Source organism: Notechis scutatus, chromosome 1 (genome assembly GCF_049901735.1).
Source record: "Notechis scutatus isolate UNSWTSFEM ecotype Mainland chromosome 1, rNotScu1.2, whole genome shotgun sequence".
Lineage (NCBI taxonomy): Eukaryota > Metazoa > Chordata > Lepidosauria > Squamata > Elapidae > Notechis > Notechis scutatus.
This window is the reverse complement of record NC_142009.1, coordinates 73,587,165-73,611,227: the sequence shown is the minus strand read 5'-3', so window position 1 is coordinate 73,611,227 and position 24,063 is coordinate 73,587,165. Positions and strand designations below refer to the sequence as shown.

At 37.0% G+C, this 24,063-nt stretch overlaps 1 protein-coding gene across 1 annotated transcript in view; it reads right to left on the bottom strand.

Annotated features, from left to right (window-relative positions):
* TARBP1 (tRNA guanosine 2 -O-methyltransferase TARBP1) overlaps positions 1-23,783 on the bottom strand; it is a 32,339-nt gene extending 8,556 nt beyond the window's left edge. Inside the window, exons 1-21 of the mRNA XM_087967801.1 lie at positions 21,514-23,783; positions 19,056-19,153; positions 18,512-18,581; positions 16,487-16,635; position 16,050; positions 15,848-15,899; positions 14,529-14,626; positions 13,446-13,581; positions 13,257-13,353; positions 11,558-11,647; positions 11,057-11,192; positions 10,463-10,553; positions 9,835-10,010; positions 8,675-8,772; positions 7,894-8,055; positions 6,701-6,891; positions 6,129-6,381; positions 5,852-6,040; positions 2,576-2,775; positions 2,276-2,347; positions 986-1,106 (exon numbers count right to left, since the gene is read on the bottom strand). Of these exons, the coding sequence (XP_087823927.1) occupies positions 986-1,106; positions 2,276-2,347; positions 2,576-2,775; positions 5,852-6,040; positions 6,129-6,381; positions 6,701-6,891; positions 7,894-8,055; positions 8,675-8,772; positions 9,835-10,010; positions 10,463-10,553; positions 11,057-11,192; positions 11,558-11,647; positions 13,257-13,353; positions 13,446-13,581; positions 14,529-14,626; positions 15,848-15,899; position 16,050; positions 16,487-16,635; positions 18,512-18,581; positions 19,056-19,153; positions 21,514-22,393 (3,360 nt within the window). The 5' untranslated portion in view covers positions 22,394-23,783. The remainder of the gene's footprint in view (positions 1-985; positions 1,107-2,275; positions 2,348-2,575; positions 2,776-5,851; positions 6,041-6,128; positions 6,382-6,700; positions 6,892-7,893; positions 8,056-8,674; positions 8,773-9,834; positions 10,011-10,462; positions 10,554-11,056; positions 11,193-11,557; positions 11,648-13,256; positions 13,354-13,445; positions 13,582-14,528; positions 14,627-15,847; positions 15,900-16,049; positions 16,051-16,486; positions 16,636-18,511; positions 18,582-19,055; positions 19,154-21,513) is intronic.
* Between the last annotated feature and the right edge of the window lie 280 nt (positions 23,784-24,063).

The window sequence follows — 24,063 nt, the reverse complement described above, 5'->3', positions numbered from 1 at the left end:
GTTTCCCAACATTGGCAACCTGATGTATGGAATTCAATGCCATCTGATCTGAGCACTTAACATCCAGCACTATATTGTCAATCATTTTACGTTTTCTAGCCATATGGTTTTCTTGGTAAAACAAAACAAAAACAGGGAATGGATTACCATTGCCTTCTCCCATCCAATATGGACTGAGGGCTAAAGTGATCATCTGCGTCTGGCATCTTCCTCTATCACTGCTGTCCAATAAAGGTGCCGCTTGCTTTAACTGGGTGACTGGGATGAACTTTACACACTGAGTGCTCTTACTGGTAATATATACTCTTGCTCATCCTCCTAGGAACACTGGGATGAGGCAACCCAGCAGGACTTTGGGGGAAATCAGTGAGTACCTTCTCTAAATATCAGAAAACCAAAGGCAACGAAGAGAGTAATTGGCCAAATATGGAACAAAGGCAAACTGAGGCTGCCAGCTTGGAGTCAAATTGGAGGCCCACTGGTAGGGCATGATGATGAGCATAGGGTAGCTAAGGAAGCAGTGGAAGAACCCAGAAGACTGTAGACTGGGACTGAATTTCCTTTCCCGCTAAAAATCACAGGGAGACTTTCTAGCACTAGTTTCCATGGCCATCTTTCGTGACAGACCCCTCTCCTAGTAGTATCTGAGAAGCAACTCCCCCATCGAACAGCCTTTCCTTATTATCTCTCTGCCAAACCAAGATGCTACTCATCTTATGGAGGTTCTACCTTCCTCCCGATTCTGCAGTCATGCAGGGCCAAATTCTTCTTTCTGAAGAGGAGGAACTATCCAAAATGGCTGGGTATCAATGAAAGATTACTCAAAGGTGAGATCTACCCCCCGCCCAATCCACCTAAAGCCCACTCTTCACCCCTATTTTAAGAAGCAGAAGGAAGGATGATGCTTAGGGAAATGGCAATTCAATAACATTCCTATTCATAGGACTGGTTTTATATAGAGAGCGCACTATAAACATATTCTTACTTTATCAAGTAGTTTCATGACAAAGTCTCCTATAAATTTCTTGTGCTGCTTGTTTGATTCATCCAGCAAACAGATAAATTTGATAGCGCAAACTCGCACATAATGGTCATCTCTGTTCTTACTGTAATATATTATGGCAGTTATGTATCAGAATTAACTTTTGTTTTCTGAAAGTCTTATACATTTAAATTTAGTCAGCAATCACATACACACTTACATATGGTTTACTAAGATATCATGAAAACACATTCCCTTCATTCCCACATATTTATGGACAGCTCGTTTGGTCTAGTGGTTGAGGCTCCAGGCTACAAAATGGGAGTGAGTTCAAATTCTGCCTTAGCCATGAAAGCCAGTTGGGTGACTTTGAGGCACTTCCTCTTTCCCTCTCTCTTTCTCAGATCACCCCACCTCAAAAGGTTGTTGTTGTAGGGAAAATAGGAAGTAGGTGGTGTTGGATATATTCGCCATTTTGAATTATTTGTAAAAATAATAAAGGCAGGATACAAATAAGTAATGTTTACTATTGCCCATTCAAGTGTTGAGTAACCATATCTTTCTATATAATACTCATGGTACTACAAACAAAAGTTTGTAGCATTCTTTATTAGTGACTGATATTTATGAGTCTTTTAAATGTTAACTATTTTTAATGCCAGTTAATTGTATTCCTTTATGAAAAACAGAAAAGACAGAATGTCTCCATACTAAGATTGAAACAAAAGATGCCAAAGAATAAACTTCAGTATCCTTTTTAGGTAGGACATGACTAAAAAAAACTGCTCAGTTCAGTGTTCCATCCATGATTAACCATTCGATCAAATCTATCTTAACTAAATTCAAAGAAATCCAGCATATCCATTTTGATTTTGACTAAGGAAGCAATGGAAGAACCCTGTGAAGTCTCTTTAGTTCTGTAAGGAGTCCTTTGAATTAATGGAAATGATTGAACAGCTTTTTTGATACTGAAGTTAGTGTTAAAAAAAACAGAGATCAATTATAACTGCCTCACACTTTTCACGGTGAGCTCTTAGCAGCCTATGATTAGACATTTAACTTTCATATCATAGTTATTTGAATTTAGAATTTTCAGTAAATGGACTTAGTAACCAAATGCGCTACATCATTTTTCCCAAATATATAATATGGGCTTCAGTTTAATAAATTAGAACCCCATATAAAAATTAAATGTGAGCAAAGGAATATTGGGAAAGAGGCGATATCAAATCATATTCTAAACTACTATAGATATAATTAATGTTAAGTATTATAAAACAAGGTAATACTGACCTTTCTGTAACAACATTTGCTGCACATTGATCTCCAAGATTTTCAACGAAAGTGTATACCTCCTGAACGAGTCTTGAAATTAATTTACATTTAAAAGTGAACACAGAAAGGAAATTAAAATATTGTTAATCACTTATATTGATTATGCTATCAATCATCATACGTTCACAGCAAAACAAATACAACATGTTAGGTACTCCCGAGAATGGCAGGAATCTGCTGAATGTGTGACAGCATAAAAATAAAATCAGTGAGAAACAAGCATGCATAGTGTGGTTTTTATTTTGCTCTGGTTTTTACCTTTGATCACGCCTGAAAATAGTTCCAAACAAACAAGCCTCAATAAGGAGTTCAATGTAGTTGCCAGCATTTGAAAAGGCATTTTCCACAGTAGTTATTTCACCAGGAGGAGGAAACAGCCAAGACTGACAGCAGTGGCTTACTAGAACATTAAAGATTCCAGTCTTTGTAGATGAAAGTTCAATCATTTGAAACATAATCTGCGAGAAGGGAGGAAAACGTAATTGACTGTAAAACAAAATAAAACCATAAGTTGTATTTCATGCATAGTTTGACATGAAATAGTCAAACAGAAGGATTCCTCTTCCCTCTTGTACCTCCTCTAAACTAGTTCCCTGATGCTGGGTAACCTCTAGTGCAGCGGTTCCCAACCTTTGTGGCTAGGCGGGCTGGTGGGGGGAGGGGAACAGGGCCACATGAGCAGCAGTCAGTGCATATGCTCATTTGTATAGCTCAACTCATGCAAGTTGGACTGCATGTGTGTGCGCACACGCACCAGTCGACTTCTCGCACAAGTTGAACTGCACAGGCATGTGTGCGAGCCAGCCCACTGCTCGTGTAATCCAGTTGTGAATAGGCCATGGCCCGGAGATTGGGGATCCCTGCTTTGGGCATATCCGTAAAAGTTGAATTAAAAGGTGGAAGAGAAGTCCAATCATTTGAATGGAAATCTGCTTGGCTGACATTGAATGATTTCCACAATAGCATTATTTTAGTACCTTCTTAAAATAAGCAAGTCTTCTTTTCCTGATTATATAAATATTGAGTTCTATCATTGCAGGTTAATTTAAGAAATTAAATTTTACTTGACACCATTTGAGTTACATGTTCTTCCTACACTCTTTATTTTTTGACAATTTCAATAAGTAACTTCTCTAGATATCATGGACAAATTCTCTCTTTCAAGAGGGAAAATATAAAGATTCTCAGCATAAACCATTAACTGTAAACTTAAGTCAAACTTGGATTAGTACCTTTTCACTAAAGAATATAAAACAAAAGCTGAGGAAGCAATATACTAGGAGTTATTTCAAAGTAAAGAATTGGATATGTACAGTAGATAAGTGTTTTCAACATTTAAAAGTGTTCATAAAATCAATTCATCCCAGGGATACATATTTTATGTAATTTTGATGCAACTTTAAATGGAGTTTTCAGGGAAGTATTACATTGGTTGAAGTAGGATATAGTTAGTCCTCAACTTACAACTGATTGTTTAATGACAGTTCAAAGTTACAACAGCCTCAGAGAGTGCTTTACATCCCCTAAAGCAGTGGTCCCCAACCTTTTTTGTACCAGGGACCGGTTTCAAGCAGAAACATTTTTTCAAGGACCGGGGAGGGGGGAGGAGAGAATCCGACTTTGGTAGTTTGCTTGCAGACGTTTCATTACCTGACTAGGTAACATCTGATGTTGTTACCTGGTCGGGTAATAAACGCGTCTGCCAGCAAACCACCAAGTTCAGGGAGCGCCTTGGTCCTGCCTCCCTCAGCCCCATCCCTCAGGTGTCTCCCTCCTCCCTCCCTCAGGTGTCTGCCTCGTTCCTCTCTCAGTCACTCTATCGCTCCTCCAGCAGCCCAGGAAGAAACTGCTTCAAAGAAGCCGGGGGTGGGGTGGCTTTTCCTGTCGCCACAGCTTCCCGAAGCGCCCGTTCACCCCACCCCGCCCGCCCGCAGTTCAATCCACAGTGCTCCGTTCTACCTGCCTGCCTGCCTGCCTTCTTCGTTTCGGAGCAGCTTCAGCTGAGTAAAAGAGGCGAATAGTTATTATTCTCAGCCGAAGCTTCTCCCAAACAACCAGACAGGCAGGCAGGCAGAACGGAGCACTGTGGATTGAACTGCGAGCGGGCGGGCGGGTGGGGGGGGGTGAAGCGGGCGCTCGGGAAGCTGCGGCGACAGGAAAGCCCCCGGCTTCTTTGAAGCAGTTTCTTCCTGTGCTGGTGGAGGAGCGAAAGCGACTGAGAGCTGAGCCAGAGAGCAGGACAGGCTTTGGTTGCTTCCTCCCTCCCCTTCTTTCATTTGTGTCCTGATCCCTGATCACAGCAGCATTCACCGGCGAAGAAAGCCGCCATTTTTATTTTTTTTTCTTTGCGGCCCGGTAAAGAGTGCTCCACGGCCCGGTACCGGTCCGCGGCCCGGTGGTTGGGGACCCCTGCCCTAAAGCACTTCCAGCCACCATAAAACATCAAGCTGCCTCCCCCACCCCCCCACTGCATTTTGAGTGTTTGGTGACTCACTTGATGTTACAACTGGTTGCCAAGCACCCCACAATCAATCTGCAATCTTCTCTGTTGGCTTTCCCAGAAAACCAATTGAGAAGCCAGCAAGAATGGTTGCAAGCAAAGAAGGATGGAGTGGAGGGGAAATTTTTCATTTTAAAGACTTCAGCTCCTCCTGTGGAGCTGAAGTCTTCATCAGGCAGCTTTTTGGCTCTTTCTATTTATTTATTTTATTTGGTTTGTCAATTGCTTACAAGATAATAGGTATAAGTAAAAACATAGTTATGAATACATGGATACATATAAGAAAAATAAAAGAAACAATAGGACTTTCTACTTAATAACCCAGGAGACTGCTTATCGACTGCAACCAGGAATGCTGTGATTGCAGTCACTAAGTGAAGCAGTCATATGGGCATCTCACTTAACAACCAGCAACCAAGATTCCAGTCTCAACTGTGGCTATACATTAAGGACTGCCACCTGGACCCAGGCAGCATAACTGGAATAAATTCATAACTTTTCTGTAGTTGTAGCAAAACTAATTTTTAATCAAGAAGCTTGATTCAGCTGCCCAGAGTGAGATGGGCAGCATAAAAAATTAATAAATAATCAGTTCATAGACACTTTTTATATTCCAAATGAAGGTGAGCTCTCTATAAATTCTTGCAGTTTGGAATTAGCCATTTTTACCTGTTTTCTATTGTTGGAATACCTGGATATTGTTAATTTGGAGTTTATTATTTCAGTGCTTGCTTGCATTAAAAATGCCTTGTTTAAAATTCTATGATTAAATAAATGTATACTGTTACATTCAATGTCTGTGAAATATGGGGATGAGGAGATGAGATACTGAACCACTATTGTTCAGTATCTTGGCTTGATTTGAAACTGGTACCTATAATTTCTTGGTGAATCAGATGCTTCCCGAGTTAAAGTTCAGGAAAAGAGAAGTAAAGAGATGCTTCCATGTTTCAGTTTTAGTCTATATAGGTTCATCTGAATGCAGTAATTAAAAAAAAATCACAAGAAACAACTAACAGTTTTAAATATTTTACCTCTTTTATCTTTAAGTATGTTTCACTCTTGAACCTGGCTGCGGTAACAAGAATTTCAGGATCAAACGCAAGTTGAATAAAAGCTTTTAAATTAGGCCAAAATATCAGTTGTGTGTTGCTAAGAGAAAATATTATTTTCCATGACATTTCAAAAGCTTCTATGCATAGAGATTCAGAAGATTCCATAAGCTAAAGGCAAGCAGAAATCATATTTAGTTCAAGACGAGACCAAATTTAAAATACACAATAAAACCCCACATTGTTTTGTTGGAATTACCTTGGAAACAAATATTTTCATGCAGTGAAAAACTGGTAAAACATGGTCAGAAGGAAGAATTGTTATTGCTTCTAGTGCAGACTGTAACATTCTTTTGTAGTCCTGAACATCATAAAAATGTTGTCCTAAATGTTTGTCCTTGGACAGATTTTGATAATTGTTGAGAACAAAATGAAGACAAACCCACTGATCATGTATGTAACGTGCTACAATTTTCCCCCATCCTTCATGAGATGCTGCTTCTTCAACTGAACTGTAGAAAAAATCAGATTACAATGTTGAGTAAATTTTAGTAACACATAAATTATTATATATAATAACAAGATATATTAAAAGTAAAAGAAACAAAAATGGCAATTTCTGTATTAGCACAACCTGCCAAACCTATATGTAAATAACATACATTTGCATAAGTTTTCTCAGGTTTCAATTAAACCTAAAAGGAATAATGGCTATACCAATAATTAGAAAGTCATAAAAGCATTTTTTTAAGGCAGAAATTAAAAATTATATTTATAATAATGTAATAGTAAAATACTTCGGTAGAAAAAAAATTGTTGAGCAATTTGTACCTTTGTTGTTCCACGCTGTTTGGCTTCTTTAATACATGGTTAAGTTGGGTGCTGAAAATTGCTGTTTTAAGGGAGTTAACAGCTGGTAGAAATTGAAGTTGAAGGTCTGGATTCTGATCCATGATTTCACAAACAACCTTTAAGGCTGCCAAACTCACTACTTTCTGAATCTGTTCTTCAAGTTTTATGTCCTAGAAGATGTAAATACTATGGTTTTATCGTTTGTTTGTTTGTTTTAAAAAGACAGTAAAATATGTACTAATTTGAACATAGGTAAAACATTTCCTTCTCTAATAAACAAAAAGTTAAACTCCTAGCTTTCTTAATCTGGCAGGTGGGATAGAGGTAAGAATCTAATCAAGCTTCCTTCTTCCCCAAACACACACAGTTTTAACCATTATTATGACTAATTGAAGTCAGGTTGATTTGAAAAAGTCTACTCTAAATGCAATTCGTGATCCATCCCATTTCTTCCAACAACTCAAGTTATGTACAATCAAGGGAGCGGGGGAAGCAGGCCTGGAGTCATCTGTACAGTTTTAAAATGCCAGAAAATCATGATAACCATCCAGCTTTATTAGGCATACCAATATCATCTTATCTATTTCATAATAACATGTTTTCTATTTTAAAGCTTCTGACCCATTACTGATCTGCAATTGTTTGACAGAACATTGAAAATTGGAACTTATTGTCATTTTATTCTCATTAGAGTGATAAAGTCGAGAAAATTCTAGCTTGAAACTATGTTCAAAATCGTTTTAATACTGTATACAGTAACGTTTGTTTGTTTTTAAATCAATTAACATTTTTAATAAAACTTCATTCTGAGAAAATACCTATGCTTATTTTGACAATATATTCCTATTCAAGAACAGCTTTTGCTGGGGTTTTCTAAGAGCTCTGTGTGACTCCGCTAGTGATGTCTGCGAGGATGGGAAGCATTCGGGGGCGGGGGGGGGCATGGCAGGGAAAGGGAGCCTACTCAGTTGAAGCCCTGCCCCCTTTTTATGTGTGGCAAACTTTCCTAGTTAGCAAACATTGTTTAGGGTTTCTTATCTGACTTTGGGTTAGACACTAAACCAATAAATAATGCAGATGTGATAGCATCTCCCCCAGCGTCAACAGGGAAAATCCAATTGATGCAAGTTTGATTCATTCTTAACCACAGGCTATTGTAACCTCAATAGTACCTCGCCATCACGTATCTCCTGCAGATTGTAGAGAGAAGCATTTATTAAAGATGAGACAAAAGTGCAGAGAAATGGTCCTTTTCTCCATCCACTGGCTGAATAGAAATGTATTAGTTCTGACAACACTTGCAGATATAAATTACAATGTTCCAGATGTGTCATCTAAAATGAAAAAATAAATTATTATTCATATTTGTAATAACAAAAAAATACAAAAATCTGCACATTACTACAAGACACAATATACTGATACAGTAATTCATGCATGCCAAACAAGATTTTTCTTTAAGCTCTCTAACTCTGATTGGCAGCTGCAGTCTTGTAATATTGTAATGCCTTTCTATTTCCAAAACACTTTGCCACCTTAACAACTAGCACTTTTTGGCACAGAAAAAGCCTCTCTGGATTCTACTGGATTTTCTAAGTTGCAGTGAGACACAAACAGAACACTCATTTTTCATGATATATACACAGATATGCAAGCAAGAAATATATTTGAGCAGTCTGCATATAATCAACAATTCCCATCATCTGGATATATTATTACATAACATTTCCACAACAGCTAATCAGCCAAGGCAAATTACATAAATCAATATACATTAATTATTTGTATTTGGATGTGTAATACTTTTATAACTATTTTTACAGATTAGAAAGGTTTTAAAACTGCTACCTGCTATAAACGATTGGGGACTTTTTAAATATTCCAAATAAGTTCATTTCAGTATACAACTTACTACAGGTATTTGCCAGACTGGTTTCTGCACTAAATACTTACAACATTTAGTTCATTTGCAGTAAGTCTTCTGAGGAGAAAATCCAAAATACTTTCAGTGGCGAGCATAATTGACTTCTGGAGAAATACTATTGTTTCATCTATATATAAAGAATCATTACATTAAAACAAGAGTACATTTCTGCTTCTGAAGCGATATAGAAACTGTATTTATACCATTTTACCACTGTAACAGGTAAAACATACATTATACAATTAGGTAAGCAGAAATTAAAATTGAAGTCCTTTTTTAGTCAATAAAAACGACGAAGTAGAATTCCTTTGTCCTTCCCCTCTGAACCTTCTAATTTGTCCTCCCACTACATAGAACAGATCTAGGAATAACGCTCCTCCTAATTAGGAAAGAATTGGTACTAGAACTTTAGAACCCCAACTAGATGTTTTTAAACTATTAAATAAAATGTACTGGTATTTTGAAACATCTTTTTATTATTTTAACAATTTTGATAATTCAGTGGCCAAAAACAGCTTTATGGAATGCTTGTCTGGGAAGTATGTTCAGACTCTTCCCTCTCGTCCTCCTTTAGAAAAAGCACTTTTTGGACCTGCCTGACTGAGAATCTCCATAGACACAAGATAGGATGGTCATGGCAGAACCCCAGAAAGATGAGAGGAATGAGTCTAGAATGAGGTGTACAAAGAATGAATGAATGAGTCTTTTAAAAAAAAAAACAGCAAGGAAGAGGGAAAGTAAATAAAAAAATGAACTGCCTTGATGGGTAAGAATGAGGAGTTACTTAAATGAGAGAGGCTGAACCAGAAAGAGATGAATAAATGAAGTTCAGTAAACGATCTAGCATTTTGGAACATCATAAATTTGGGCTTCAACAATTTGCCTTTCTATATGAACAGAAAATTGTAGATTCAAAAAGTTTTGCATGTTAAGGCTCAGACCACAATCCATACCTTATAGTACTGGAATGTCTTTGAAATGGCTGGTCAGATCACTACAAAAGTGATTGCCTGACCACATCTTTATTACTATCGGCAAGGATTTGATGATGGAATCCAAGTTATTTGTTCAAAATTTTCAGTTTGCCTATCTATCCAAATAAGGTGAAGTAATTTTCATAGATTTTATGTTGTTATTCTAATTAAAGGATCAAGAATAATAAAGTTAACATACTGAAGATACCACTAACCAACTTCTGGTTTAGAAGTTTTGATTGAACAAGTCTGCATTATCTTCAATAGCAGTTGTAGGCTTTTATCAATTTTTAGTGATGAGATGTAGGGATTAGTGCCAAGTTTCAGCAACACATCCAGCAGAGGATTTAAGAGAGCCTTTAGACCAATCCGTTCAGTGCTGCTATTGTCACTATACAAAATAAACAAACAAAAAAAGGGAATTACAGTCTTATACTGACTTCTGCAAAGTAACGCACCTTTTTCTAAAACAGAAGGTGTCACATAGCATTGAAGTCATACTACACCTTCCAAATAGCAACAAGTAGGAAAAAATCACCGCAGCCTATATTTTATTATCCTGAAAGGTGTTAACACCAGAAGACACTATTTTTGGCATGTTTCAATTCAGAATCTGGAGCAGTATTTGTAGAAAGAGAATGGGAAAAAAGAGACAGACTGAACATTTAAATCAGACAATTATTTTAAGAATATGATACAATCAATTATCAGAAGGTGAGAACAAATCCTTAAATATTGCCCAAGAAAATAAATATATTAATAAGTTAGAAAGCCCCCCTGAGTTCTGACAAGATTGGTCCTTGTTAACCTATTTTGCATCTAATGGAATAATCTGATACTTACTTATATGTGTGCCTTATCTTTTCTACATCTGCAGCTAGAAGGATCATTGTAGCCACCCGTTTAGCATCAAACCAGTCTGGAAGGCAATCGGCTGCTATGAAAAAAAATATATATATATTGAATATGAAAAGTTAGACAGGCATGCAGGTACAAGTATGTTTTAAAGTTTCCAATTTCACACCAAAAATTATCAGTCTGGCTCAAAATAAAGGCTGTTGTATGTAGAATTTAAAATACTTGAAATATATATATATACATTGATATTGAGAAGTTGCAAGAAATTTCTATTTTAATTTTCGTTTTGGCAAACATAAAATTTAATATTTAATATTTAAATTTAATGATTTTTTTCAAGATGAGCAACTGACCACGTCTTAGCATACTAGCTGCCCAATGACAAATTAGTTCCTCTTTTGAGTATCCTAATTACTTATTAAGCAAGTAGAGGTCAATATGTAAGTTTCTTTTTCTCTTATATAAAATTATCTTTCTTGAAAATTTGTAATAAGCCCAATGGTGAATGCATTCAACATTAGGAATCAATTATTTTATAAACATGTCCCTACTTTAACATTATTATTACACAATACTTACAATTGGCAAGAGGTGTTTTAAGGTAGTCCTCCACAAGAAGCTGCACATAAACACTTAAGGCTGTTTTATCTTGTGGGACTTCACAGTTTAACGTCTTTTGAAAGTACTTGTCATTTACGTGCAACCAATCACAAAGCTGAGCAAAACAAAATTAAACATCATTTTTATCTCTCTTCTATAAACATGTAAAAGCAACTATATAGTAGTATATTAACCTCAGTGGGAGGTAGAATAATGTTAAATCATAGACAAGACAGTTGGCATGGGTAGGATTCATGCTGATTCAACCTGAATTGAACTACTATAAGTTTGCAATTTTGCATTATAAACCTAGCATCAAGAGTATATGACTCAGACAAATGGGAACGAGAACATGAGGAAAAATGTGTATATGGGCTTCTGAACAGAGTGCTGATATCACATATGCCTTCATAATGAGATTAGCAATCACCAAAGGAAATAGTTATTGCTCAGTTACATAATTGATTTCATTTTTCTCACCATTGTCCACAAAGCAGTTTTTCTTCCTAGTGACTCCTCTGGTTTCAGATACGTAATGAAGTTTGAAATATCTGACAGTGGTACTTTTTCCTAAAGAAATGTAATCAGGATTTATTACATATGGGACAGTAAATACTCAGTTAAATGTTATTTTAACATATAGAATATTTCCATATTGCATGTCTCCTTTTAACTGTGTAGCATTGCCTTTTTTCATTTTTTGCCATTGCTATATTTTTCTTCAAGAAATACCAATTCTAACCGTTTTGACAACATAATGTTTTACCAAAGCCTTATTTAGTAATGAGCTTTTAATAAATTAAATCGATCTTTTCTTTTTAAAAAGCTTAATCCAGCTTAAATTTATAAATGATTTTTGTGGCATCCTACAAAGAAGAGATAGTAGATTTTGGTACCACATTTTGCTCCAAAACTCAATATAAAATTATCATATCATAGTATCATATCATTCTTTTTAAATTAACAGAAATGTTTAAGTGTCTGCTGTTACAAAAACCAACATGAAAACACTTCGTTGCTCTTAAAAAGTTCTGTCCTTTTGTTGCTGAACAAAGTGTTTTGCTTCACTTGTCCATTTGCTATTTCTATTGTTTATATGATGAAATGAAGTTTAAGCCAAGAATATATTAGAATATTAAAACTATATTTGATGCACACATTTCAGACAAAATTGTTCAAGCACCAACTTAATCTCCACAGCCACTTTTAAAGAGCTAATACACAAAAGCATATTTTCTATCATGAACATTACATTTCAACATGGAAACTGTTAATGTGTTTTGGAGCAATCAGATTATCTTTCTTGAGCCCACGCTATAACAATCCTGATGCATTTATGGTGTACATAAATTTGACTTAGCTTAATTCCTGATATATTTTATACCAGGAAGAACAAATTGAAGGGTACCATTTCTTGGTAACTCGCAGTACCATATCTTAGACTAGTGGACCCCAACTTTTGCAGCTTGATGGCTTATCTGAAGGGGGGGGATTGGGGAACCGAGCCATGCGAGTACCAATTGCATGCGTGCATGCAGCTCAACTTGCACAAGCAGCCAGTCAGCGTGCACATGCATGCACCTGCAGCTCAACTTGTGCAAGTTGAGCTGTGCACGCATGTATACATGCCAGCCTAGTGTTTGTGCAAGTTGAACTGTGCACACATGCGCGCACCGCCCCATCACTCACACAGCCTGGTAGTGGGCCACGGCCCGGGGTTGGGGACCCCTACCTTAGACATAATAATGTAATCATGCAGTTCATTTTAATGCAAGATAATACACACATGAAAGCTAACTTGTTTGATTTCTAAAAAAAATTGATGGCTGGGAAGATAATTTAAATAGGAGAAATATTTCAGTTTTGATTTTCAACAAGAAATCAAACAAGTTGGGACTCTCACATTTTTAAAGGAAAAAGTTTTATCCATGAAAGCACTAGAAAACAATTAAATGTATGTGACAAATTGCCTTTCCTAAAATACCCCCCCCAAAAAAAAAAAAACATCCTATCAGGTCTGGAATACTTGCTACAAAAATGGTGATTGTTATACTATATAGCCAACATTTAATACAGTTTAAAAACTATTCTTATGCATATTACAATGTGCTTTTGACTATTTTTGCTTTGTTTTTCCTTCTGCACATTAAAACAAACATTTGTTTAAAAATATACTTACTGTATCTATTAAGTGTATAGCTGCTTTAAGAAGAAAGCACTGAGCAGCTCCTCGTAGAAGAATCTGATGTGTGATCATAGTACACTGCAGAACGTTTCTGTAAATGGATCAAATACATGTTTTGAAAAGTCAAACAATGAACTGAGGATACGGAAAATTAATAGAAAAATAGAAAATTCAGAACATCACCTTAATGCAAGGAGCCCTTTACTAGCCAGTGCTCTACACTGTGGTATATGTGCCAATGCCATGGAGAGAAACAAAACAGGAATAGCACACCAGTGCCTATTGCTCATCTTCTGAATAAATTTTAACAAAAAGCTCCCTTTAAAGAGAAAGAAAATAGCATTGTTATCATATTGAAGATAGAATGTTGTCTAGCTTTGGTTCTCTATGGAAGCCATTAATGGACTTTTTGCTTGAGATCGAAAGAAAGGCTATATTACTTTTAGTATTTGACCATTAGAATTGTTTATGATTATAGAAGTACTATGTAATAATTTCAGATCAAAAGGTTAATGTGCTTTTTATTTGTAACTGTCAAATAAAGTAGGAAGTTATTTCCCTTTATCCTTTGCAATATGTACCTTCTTATTTTTCTCTCCAATTTTTTAATATTTCATTCTTTGTAGAAATGTAATGAAGTATAATTAAAAAAAATAAAGAATTCAAATATAAATAGGAATAAATATATTTCCTCAATCACAATTTAGATTATAATCCCCAGATCTATAGAATCTCTTCTATTTTTTAGCCCAAGAGACAGAACTTTTTGTCCCGGGGAATAAATATACAGGATAACTGAAAAAGAGAAGATTGTAAAATAAGACAGGGCAAAGCTAGACAACAATATGCTGCTTTAATTGTTCCAATTTTATGAGTGTTTAATATCACTTGTGCACTTCCACTATCATCCCCAGATTTTGATACCCATTACTGTGGAAAAAAATAGTTAAACACAGTAACCACATTCATGACATTTAGCAAGTGATTCAGGGTTAATTTCTCTCTTTCAGAAAGCAACTGCACCTCTAATGCCATTTTTGGTACATGCCAATAAAATCTCCTCATTATGGGTCTGTGCCTGCCTCAGAGACTTAGTGATATCTCTAGACAAACCCTGCACAAACACCAATATCCGTGTCATCATCATCAAGTTTATATTTGCATTTGTATCAAAAAATAATAAAAGCAACTAGTAATAATAAGTTATCCTGAAGCAGAGAACTGAGAGTCATGCTATTCCAAAATAATGCCATTAACTAAACATACTTTTTTCACTTTCTGGAAGGCTTGTGAAGAAAGTCGCCATGAATTTCTGTAGAATTATTCCTAATGGAGGACAAGTACCCATAATCTGTCCTGATAGCCTGTTAAGTTAAAGCAAAGAGATAATTTAAAGAAACTCAGTGCCAAGGCTACAATTTAATTTTATTACAACATTTTATTGGGTTATAGAATAAGTTTGCAGATTATCAAAACCTTAAACAGAGATACGTGGTAACTAAAATAATTAGAATTCCCACAGTATTCATTTGGTCTGATTGTGAGGTAAGAGAATGTAAAGCTGATTTCTGTGCATCTTTCTTTCCCTAGTAGATTCTCAAACTTTTTTAAAAAGACTCATCATCTCCCTTGCCAGAATGGGACAAACTGTAGCCCAGAGAATTCTGCAGGACAGAAGTTTCTCAAAATTAGAAAGAAGCATTTTGCCCAAGCAGAATTCCCGTCCATTAAAGCTGCCTATGGGAAAGACCCTCCTCTTTCTCTCATACCATATCTAACTAAATCAGGAAGACCCCACACATATAAGAGAGGTTGTACTGGAGGCTGTCAGGGTAAGATCAGGCAATAAGACCAGTTTTCACATTTGCACCCAATAGATACCTGGATATCTCTCTTGACTGAAACAACAACAAATACAATTTAAATCAGATAACATTCCAAAAGCAAGCTATCCTCAAAGAACAAACAATCATTTTCTGAATAAACAAACTCACTTCCTGATTCACATTTTTTGACAGCCTTGGAACCCCTTCCAATTATTAAACATGTTGAGAAGGAAAGTACATGAAAACTGAAGCCTGTGTCTTAAAATGAAGATGGCATTTGTTTGAAAAGAAGACCCTCAGAGAGAGGGAGGGAGGGAGAGAAAGAGAGAGAAGGGAGGGCGGGAGAGAGAGAGGGAGAGAGAGAGAGAACAGCAATCCAGCCCCCTTCAACCTGCATGATATAAGTCTAATCATTTTACATCAATTGCATCCACCATTGCATCCACCTCTTAGAAAAAAATAAATGTGGCTACTTTAGCAGTGTAATGAATTAACTAGCAATAATGGCATGCAAGAAATATGTTTTCTGGAGTTTCACTTACTTCTTATCTCACTGTGTTAAATGTAGGTACATCAAATATTAATGAGGGTGTTATTTTTTTCTCCTCCCTATTCTGACTATAGTTTAAATGCTATTAAAGATAGATGCAAATATGCAGTTCTTCCCCAAAGTGCAATAAAAGCTGAAACAAAAAACCCTTATCTTTTAACATCTACAAAAATTATTTTACTGAGTTTTTCATTAAACAATGTATTTACCTGCTATAAAGAGAACTTTCTGAAAGAGCATCCATTAAGGGGCCATAATGAACTAAACAAAAGAAATTAGATTTTCATTAAAAGAAATAAAACAGACATTAGTTGCAGTTTATTTGTTCTGCAGTAAATATCTTTTTAGATATAGATATAGTACAGTTAGTCAGGGAACAATTAAAATCTCCAGGTGAGACTGTACAAGAACACTAGCTTCAACTTTTGAAAAATAAGTAAAGGAATCATGAAGCAATTATATAAAAAGACTTAAAACAGGGAATGGGGTAATAGATAGCTAGGCCTTCTTTAGAGCAGCGGTCCCCAGCCTTTTTGGCTTTGTGGACCAGCAGCAGTGGCAACGAAGGGAGAGAGAGGGGAGGGTTCCGCATGACTGGTGGGTGAACAAGCCTGAGCAGCTTCATTTGTGCAAGCAGTGGGCGTGCAGGCACCCCCTGCTCACTCAAATGGGAGTTTCACGGACACATACTTGCCCACCACTTGTGCAAGTGGAGCTGCATGCACACGCTCACCCATCACTTGTGTGCCCTGTTCTGAACAGTCCATGGGACGCAGCTCGGGGGTGGGTGATCCCTGCTTTAGAGGATTAATAAAAAGAATCTTATACGGATGCGCAGTAAGGCTTACCTCTGAAAATCCTTGTGGTGAGGGAAGACATTTTCTTTGCCAGATTTCAAGAAAGTGAATGACACTTTCCTTTGCCAATGTCTTATTTTCACTCTCAAACATTCTTTTGTAAATGCACATATGCCATGAAGGATGGAACATCCAACAATCTATGTTGAAAAAAACAAATACGTACACTTTGCATCAGCTATTTCACTTGATTGCATGTCTGTACAAATAATTTATTTTGTAAGAGCGGATTGTTTTATATAGTTATAGAAATTATAAGAAACATCACAATGAAAGCAATCCACAAAGAAAAATAATGTTAAAAATGGGGGTTCTCTCAGCCTTAATACTGTAGTGGTTTACACAAGACAAGCAATTACTTGTTCAGAACTTAAACTAATCAAAACTTTAAAGATAAAAGATGAATGCCTTTAACTGGTTCTAGAAAGTAACAGAGTGGTTAATATCTATCAATGTGAAGTAGCAGTTATTACTAAGTGAAACTTCTGGATGCAATATAATTGAATGTAGAGTTCAAAAGTCACACAAGAGGAAACAAGATAGAGCTCTACTTCCCTAGCTAACAGTCATTTTCCTAAGGTAGCTGAGGAAATCCTGGGGCTGGCATTGGACAAACTAAACATTTTTATTCTGCAGGATTTCACTAAAGAAGCAAAAGTGACTTACGACATCATCTGATCATTTAATCATTATTCTACTGGTATAGAGTACTGAGGACTATCTGACTGTCTGTCAATCTCAGTGATTATTGGCAGATGTCTCAAGTTGCTATAAGTTGTTAGTTGCAAAATGATCAAGGATTGCTTGGTTTCAGGGTCTGCAACCAACTCAAAGAGCCATTTGGACCCTTTTCCCACAGAAAACACTGGGAGCTTCAAAACCTGGGGTGGCATGGCCAACTCATCGTCACTCCCACCCAGTCACATGACCCATCCACCCCGCCACACCGACCCAGCGTTTGTGGCTCTCAGTGTTTTCTGTGGAAAATGGGTCTCTCTCCCTCTCTTTTCTGTTTTTGTGTTTTACCTTCTCAGGCCAGGCGAGGAGTGACTGGGGGGGGGGGAGGAGGGGAAGGAGCAGGGCCAGCCAGTGGTGGGATCACTCAACGGGGAGCCACAGCAGAAGGTCCAAAAAGCCACATGCGGCTCCAGAGCTGCGGGTTGCTGTCACCTGGCTTAGTTGAAAGTTGGCTTCAGATATGCAGCAAGGCACATTCTTAAACTAATATTGTGTTCTGGTACAGCTGCCTCCAATATCAACATAAGACTAGAGAATGGGTGAAAAGAGTCTGTCTCGGATAAGTGATGGCTCTGAATTTGGGACATTTTATTTCTTGCTGATGCTTCAATGATACTGACACCCTGGATAAGATGAAATTACTGATATGGTCCAAGTCCACTTGCAATCAGACTGGCAAAAATGCTAAGTTAGGAAGCAAAAAATCCAAGCTGCAAAATCTCCGAGCATCCCTTGAGACTGTTCCTGCCCCAAAACTCTAACGCCTCTAGGTCCACACTGGTTTGTTTTAAACCAATACCAAATCCTATCCTTAAGTTTCTTTAAGGAAGTGCTCATGAGCAGTAAAAGTATTTTGCAGAATTGACAAGCAAAAGAAAAAAACCAAGCATCCCAGAATATAGCATGGCTCTGAGGACCAGATCACTTAATTGTGAACCAAATGTTTTGCATATTCTATAAATATGCATAATGTTTGCCTTGTGTATAGAAAGGTGGGATATATATCCGATTAATTAAAATGATGATTTTATATTTCACTCAATCAACAATGAATCTGTGACAAGGGTATACCAAGATGAACAAACATCAAGACTTAATGAATTTTTTAAGGGCTTGCATTTTTATGCTTGTTGCCAACTACAAAGGCTTTAAAATAATTCTAAAGGTCTTGAATAATCAAGCACCAGTAAATTTTGCAGAACTGAATATAAATTCAAAAACTTACATGCTGATACTATACAACATTAACAGGACTTATTTTACAAAAAACATTCTTACCTTTTTCTTCTGATATTGCAAGTTCATACAAGCTATTCAACTTTGGTAAAACTGGCTTTATTACATGTATCTGAAATTGGAAAACAGAAATTAATATATTAATATGCTTTATAAATAAAAAGCCTAATCATAATTAAGAGCTAGATATTGATCTTTTAAGACTTGCATAACAGTAAGTGATGGGGGTCATGAAAATCTTAGCATAAATATTCTTTGTAATTCACACATAGGATTTCCTTTATGGACTTTCCATTTTACATCATTCTGCTTTTAAGATTTTAAGAAAAAAATATAATTACTAAGTTTGAATCATTCCCTGTTTTCAAATTCTATCCGTTTTCTGAAGTTAAAGCTATAACTTCTATAAATATTAATGTATCCATTTACCAATAAAATAATTCTAACATATCAATTCCTGACTTCATCTACTTCTTGTATTTTACAACTTTATCAAACCCTCACATAATTTAGTATAAATTTAGTAAGTACTGTAAATAAAATTTTGTTAATAAACAAAACCAATGCTTTTAGTAACTGTATTTACCTGATTTCCTTCCAAAGTCTCCATTATTAAAACATAATTTTCCCAAAATTGAGTAAATTGATCTTTTTTTTCAGCACACCACCAAAACAAATAAGAACCTATAAGGTAAGTAAATAAGATGCTTTAGCCTTTTAAGCAAAGATATAGATGCCTAAATTAATGTCAATTAATTTATGCCTAAATTAATGTCAATAATGCAAAATAATAATGCAACCTCTGATCCCTTCAAATAATCTTAGAAAAAGTCTCTCAACAGAAGTTGTCCAAGTGGGCAACCAGAAATAATGCAGTAAGAGAATAATTCTTTCCCTCTTTGGAATTCTCAATGATTTATCATAAAATGATAAATTTTATAAAAATTTACCAGTATAAAAATTTTAAATTAATATATATATATATATAAATATATATATATATATATATATATATATATATATATATATATATATATATATATATATATATATAAATGATTTATCACTTATAGCTTCTATGTACACTGAGAGCTAATGCACTGAAGACAAATTCCTTGTGTGTCCAATCACACTTGGCCAATAAAGAATTCTAGATGTGGAAAGAACCCCATTCAATTTCTCCATGCCTCTCCTAACAAGCCCTATACTGGTACTGCATTCATTATATGCCATCAATTTGTTGTCAACTCTTACAATCAAACAGATAGATTTTATCCAGGACAATCTGTTCCCAACACGGCCCTTTAGGTTTCCCAATGGTATACCCATTGCTACTGCAATTGAGTCCATCCTTCTTCCCTTTCCCCCTTTGCCAGTGTTATAGACTTCTCAAACACGATCACTATCTCAACCCAATAAAATAGCTATACACTATGTAGATTGGAGGCTTTCTTACACCTCATTTGTTATTCACTAGATAATTCTTTTTATCAGCATCCATCACATCTAATATATTTCCCAACTAGGTTGCATCCCACAGGAACAAGTATGAAGCAAGTTCTCCTAGATCAATTTATTGAAGTTTGACAGGGCATGAAATGGCTGCGACAATGAAAAGATGTGCTAGTATAATTTTCTTTTGTTCATAACCAAGTTTGGCTTACTTCATTCTATTTGAAGTTTAGGCTAGCATTTCCATTCATTGTTTTTAATGCAAACCAAAGTTCATTGTTAATGAAGTATTAACTTCACTAGCAATTGAATGAACAATGAACCAATACTGAAGTCCTCATTCTCCTTCTAGTTCTATCCATCTTCTTTTATCATGGGAACCTTTAAAAAAAGCTATTAATCTATTTCTGCATATTGTCTTGTGACATGATCTCTGACAGGAAAGAATAATTGTTCTCTAAAACAATCTATATTATAAATCCTTAGTTCCACGTTTTGCCCTTGAGACAATTTAGAAAATCCAGAGGCATTGCCATTGTTTTCTCAACTACATTTACTGATATCCTCCATCTTTGACTGAAACCATTCTATTAATGTACCTACTGTTGATTTTATTATTATCCAAGGCAATATTTTATTAAAAAATAGTTCCAGCAATTTTTACGCATCTCAATTAATATCCCACCAAAGACTTTTTTTCCAGACTATGTAAAGAGTTTCAAATACTATCCTTTTCACACAGGGAAGGCATTTTGACTGCTATCTTCTGCAATGTTTCCAGAATGATTATACCTTTAAAAAAAATGTGAACAGAATTGTACATTTCCAGATACATATCTGCCACAAATATGTATAAGTCCATTACAATTTTAGGTCATACAGTTCCTTTCCTAATGATCCCCACCAATAGTATTTGCTGGATTGAAATACTATCCAAATTTAGCAAAATTGACTAAGCTGCTTATGGAATTCATTTCAGAGTAAAATGACTGTGCTGAAAGGGTTTGATTATCATTTATTTCTCATTTATCATCATCATTGCTTATTGTACCCTATGACTATCATTAAGTGTCGTACCTTATGATTCTCAACTCTTGATGAATGTATCTTTTATGTATACTGAGAGTATTTACACCAAGACAAATTCCTTGTGTGTCCAATCACACTTGGCCAATAAAGAATTCTATTCTATTCTATTCTATTCTATTCTATTCTATTCTATTCTATTCTATTCTATTCTATTCTATTCTACTGTACTCTATTCTGTACTTTCTGATACCTGCAAGATTTAAATGCACAATAATAGTACTCCAGATTTAAAGCAATTTATTATGCCATTCCAAAACCTAACCAGCTGGCCCTGGGCTGGAAAGCCAGCACAAACATTCCTTTTCTTACAATCATTTCACATACTAAATGCTTGCAAGTGCAGGCACAAGCGTCTTCAAACTTGATACAAGTTTAAAACTCCTACAATTCCTCCTCTAGTCATGTTAGCTCAGGAATTCTGGGAGTTGAAGTCCACAAGTCTTAAATTTGCCAAGTTTGAAGACCCTTGATTTAAGCAAATGCCATTCAAAGCCGATAGATACCGTTGCCATCCTCCAGGCTACACCTGCACTCCAAGGCCACTTTATCAGATACATCGACGGCTTTCTTCAACAAATACCGGGCTCTTTTCCGGCACAGAGCATCGCTCTCGGACAGTCCCTTTTGCACCACTTCCCAAAACTTGTAAGAAAGCCTCGCATCCAGCAAGGAAGCTGCCTCGCCATCCGTGCCACCGTCCAGTCGGGGAAACAGGACGTCGGAGAGGGCGCTCAGGACCAGCAGAGTCCGGTTCACCCGCGGAGTGTCGGCGAGGGGCGACAGCACCAGGCCTTCCCAGATGAGACTCAGGGCGGCGCCGTTTCTTCCTAACGCCGGCAACAGCCTGCCGCCCACCAGCAACGCTTTCTCTTCCTCCTGCTCGTCTTCTCCCTCCCCACGCAGCAGCTTCAGGGCGGCCGCCACAGTTCGCCTGAGCAGCGCGGGATCCTCCAGCCACGGCGCCGCCGCGCACAGGACCTCGACGCTGCCCTCCATTTGCCAAGCCTGAATCCCGGCGCAGGTTTCCAGCACTTCGCCGGCCAACCGCTCAGCCAGGCGGGGTCCGCAGACCAAAACGCAGGAACGCAGCGCTCCACCGGCGGCTGTCACGAACCGCCGCCACCCCTCCGGCCTTTCACCCGCCGGCACGCCGCTCCCGCTGAGAAGTGCCGGGAGGCAGCGGTGCAGCGCCAGCTCCCGGGCCGCCCGTGGCGCCTCTTCGCCCCGGTTGCGCGGCCCGACATGTATCGCCCGTTCCAAAAGGAAACGCAGCGCCTCCGCTCGCTCGAGGGTGAGCGCACCCTCTTCGCCGCACACCGCCCGCAGCCACGCACCCCAATCGGGGGATTGGGAGAGCAGCGCGTCGGCCAGCACCGCATCCATGGCGATGCGGAGCACGCGGCCTAGCAGTCAATTAGCGTGCGGCCTACTCTGCCGGGTACTTTTCCCCAGCAGCCTTTGCGCTGAAGGTGGCTATAGAAGAGGACTAGCCTGGTGATAGGTTTAGCTGCGCTTGCTAAGTTTGTTTTGGCGAGGCTTTTGCCATTCGCTCTACTAGACGGCTGTGAGTCAGGAATTCAGCTGGTGAAGCCATTCCTCTTCTTGTATTATATACAGTATCGCTAATTTATCGAATGCATGAGGTACGTCTACTACTTATAAGCAGAGTAGGACTAGGTGAAGGATTTTGATTAGGAAAGATGAAAAGATTAAACCGAGGAAAGGAAACCCTTTAGGCAAGGTGCATGGTAAGGACTTAGCCGGCAAAAAAAAAGTATTAATTGCATAAAACTTGCCAGATTCGTATGTTCACTTAACAGTTAGTTTATAAATACTGATAAACAGATCCCAAGATTATGATTGCATTATAATGGAAAGCGAAGCTTTTATTTAAGATACTTTACTCATTATGCTGCTTATGATACCTTATAATGAGGGTTGTTTGCATTGGGAGCTGCCTTGGTCCTGTCTTAATTCCTGTGCATCCCAATAAGCCATACATTGATCATACTAAGTTTATGTGCCCCTTTGCTGTGAAGATAGTACAACCTTGTGCTAAAATCAAAATGTACGCAAACTAAGATTTAAAATCTTGTGATGGAGGTAGGAATAAATAATATATAGGAATATATAAATAATAAATAATAGTTATTACATTCTTTAGATGCAGCTCAAGAACTCAAACCGTGTTTTACACAAATGTGTAGCTATATTTGCAATTTGAGAAAGGTGGTTGGGTTGACTTAATTTCTTTACAGTATTCTAGGCAAGGCAGATTACTCTCACTGTATGCATGTTACTTTATTTTTCTTCTGTAATTGATCTCTTTTGTGTGAAGTGAGCATTGAAGCATTTCTAAAATCTTTTTTAGAGAAATAAAATATATATATTTCTTCTATTTATCATATCATATTTTGACAAAACTTTATTCTTTGATATTGCAAAACTAGTTTTTTATATAAAATGACCTCCTGCTAAAGAAAATCAAATAGACAAAATCCATACTTGGTTTTTCAAATAGCTTATACTTCATTTTATATAATGGCATACAGTAATTGGCAAACAGTAGTTGCATTTTTATCATACAAATAATGTTTTTAGGAGGATGTGTTTTTAGGAGTGATCTATTAGGTAAGTTTCTCATTGGTTGGCTCAGTCTAAAACATTAGAGATAGATTATTATTTTTTTGCTTGATTGGGCAAAATGTAGTCAAGCTGTAGTCCAAATACTGGCTTTTTCTCCTCATATTGCGCAAAACTCAGCCTATCCAAAGGGGGGGGAAAGAAAAAGAGTTAAGGAAAAAACCTGTCCAACATTCAAGCTGAACATTTCCTTAGAATCTTTCTTCAAGCATTCTCTTTACAGAAACATCAGGAGTCTGGTGGCACAGCTTCTAACATTGTTATTGAAAAGCATACATTTTTGCGAGCTGCAGATCACTGCAACAAATGCATCGAGTGGCTAGAACAGGGGTCCCCAACCGATCCGCAGCATGCTAGAAATTGGGCCATGCAAACAAGTGAACCCCCATCCATGGGATGCAGGCAGCACA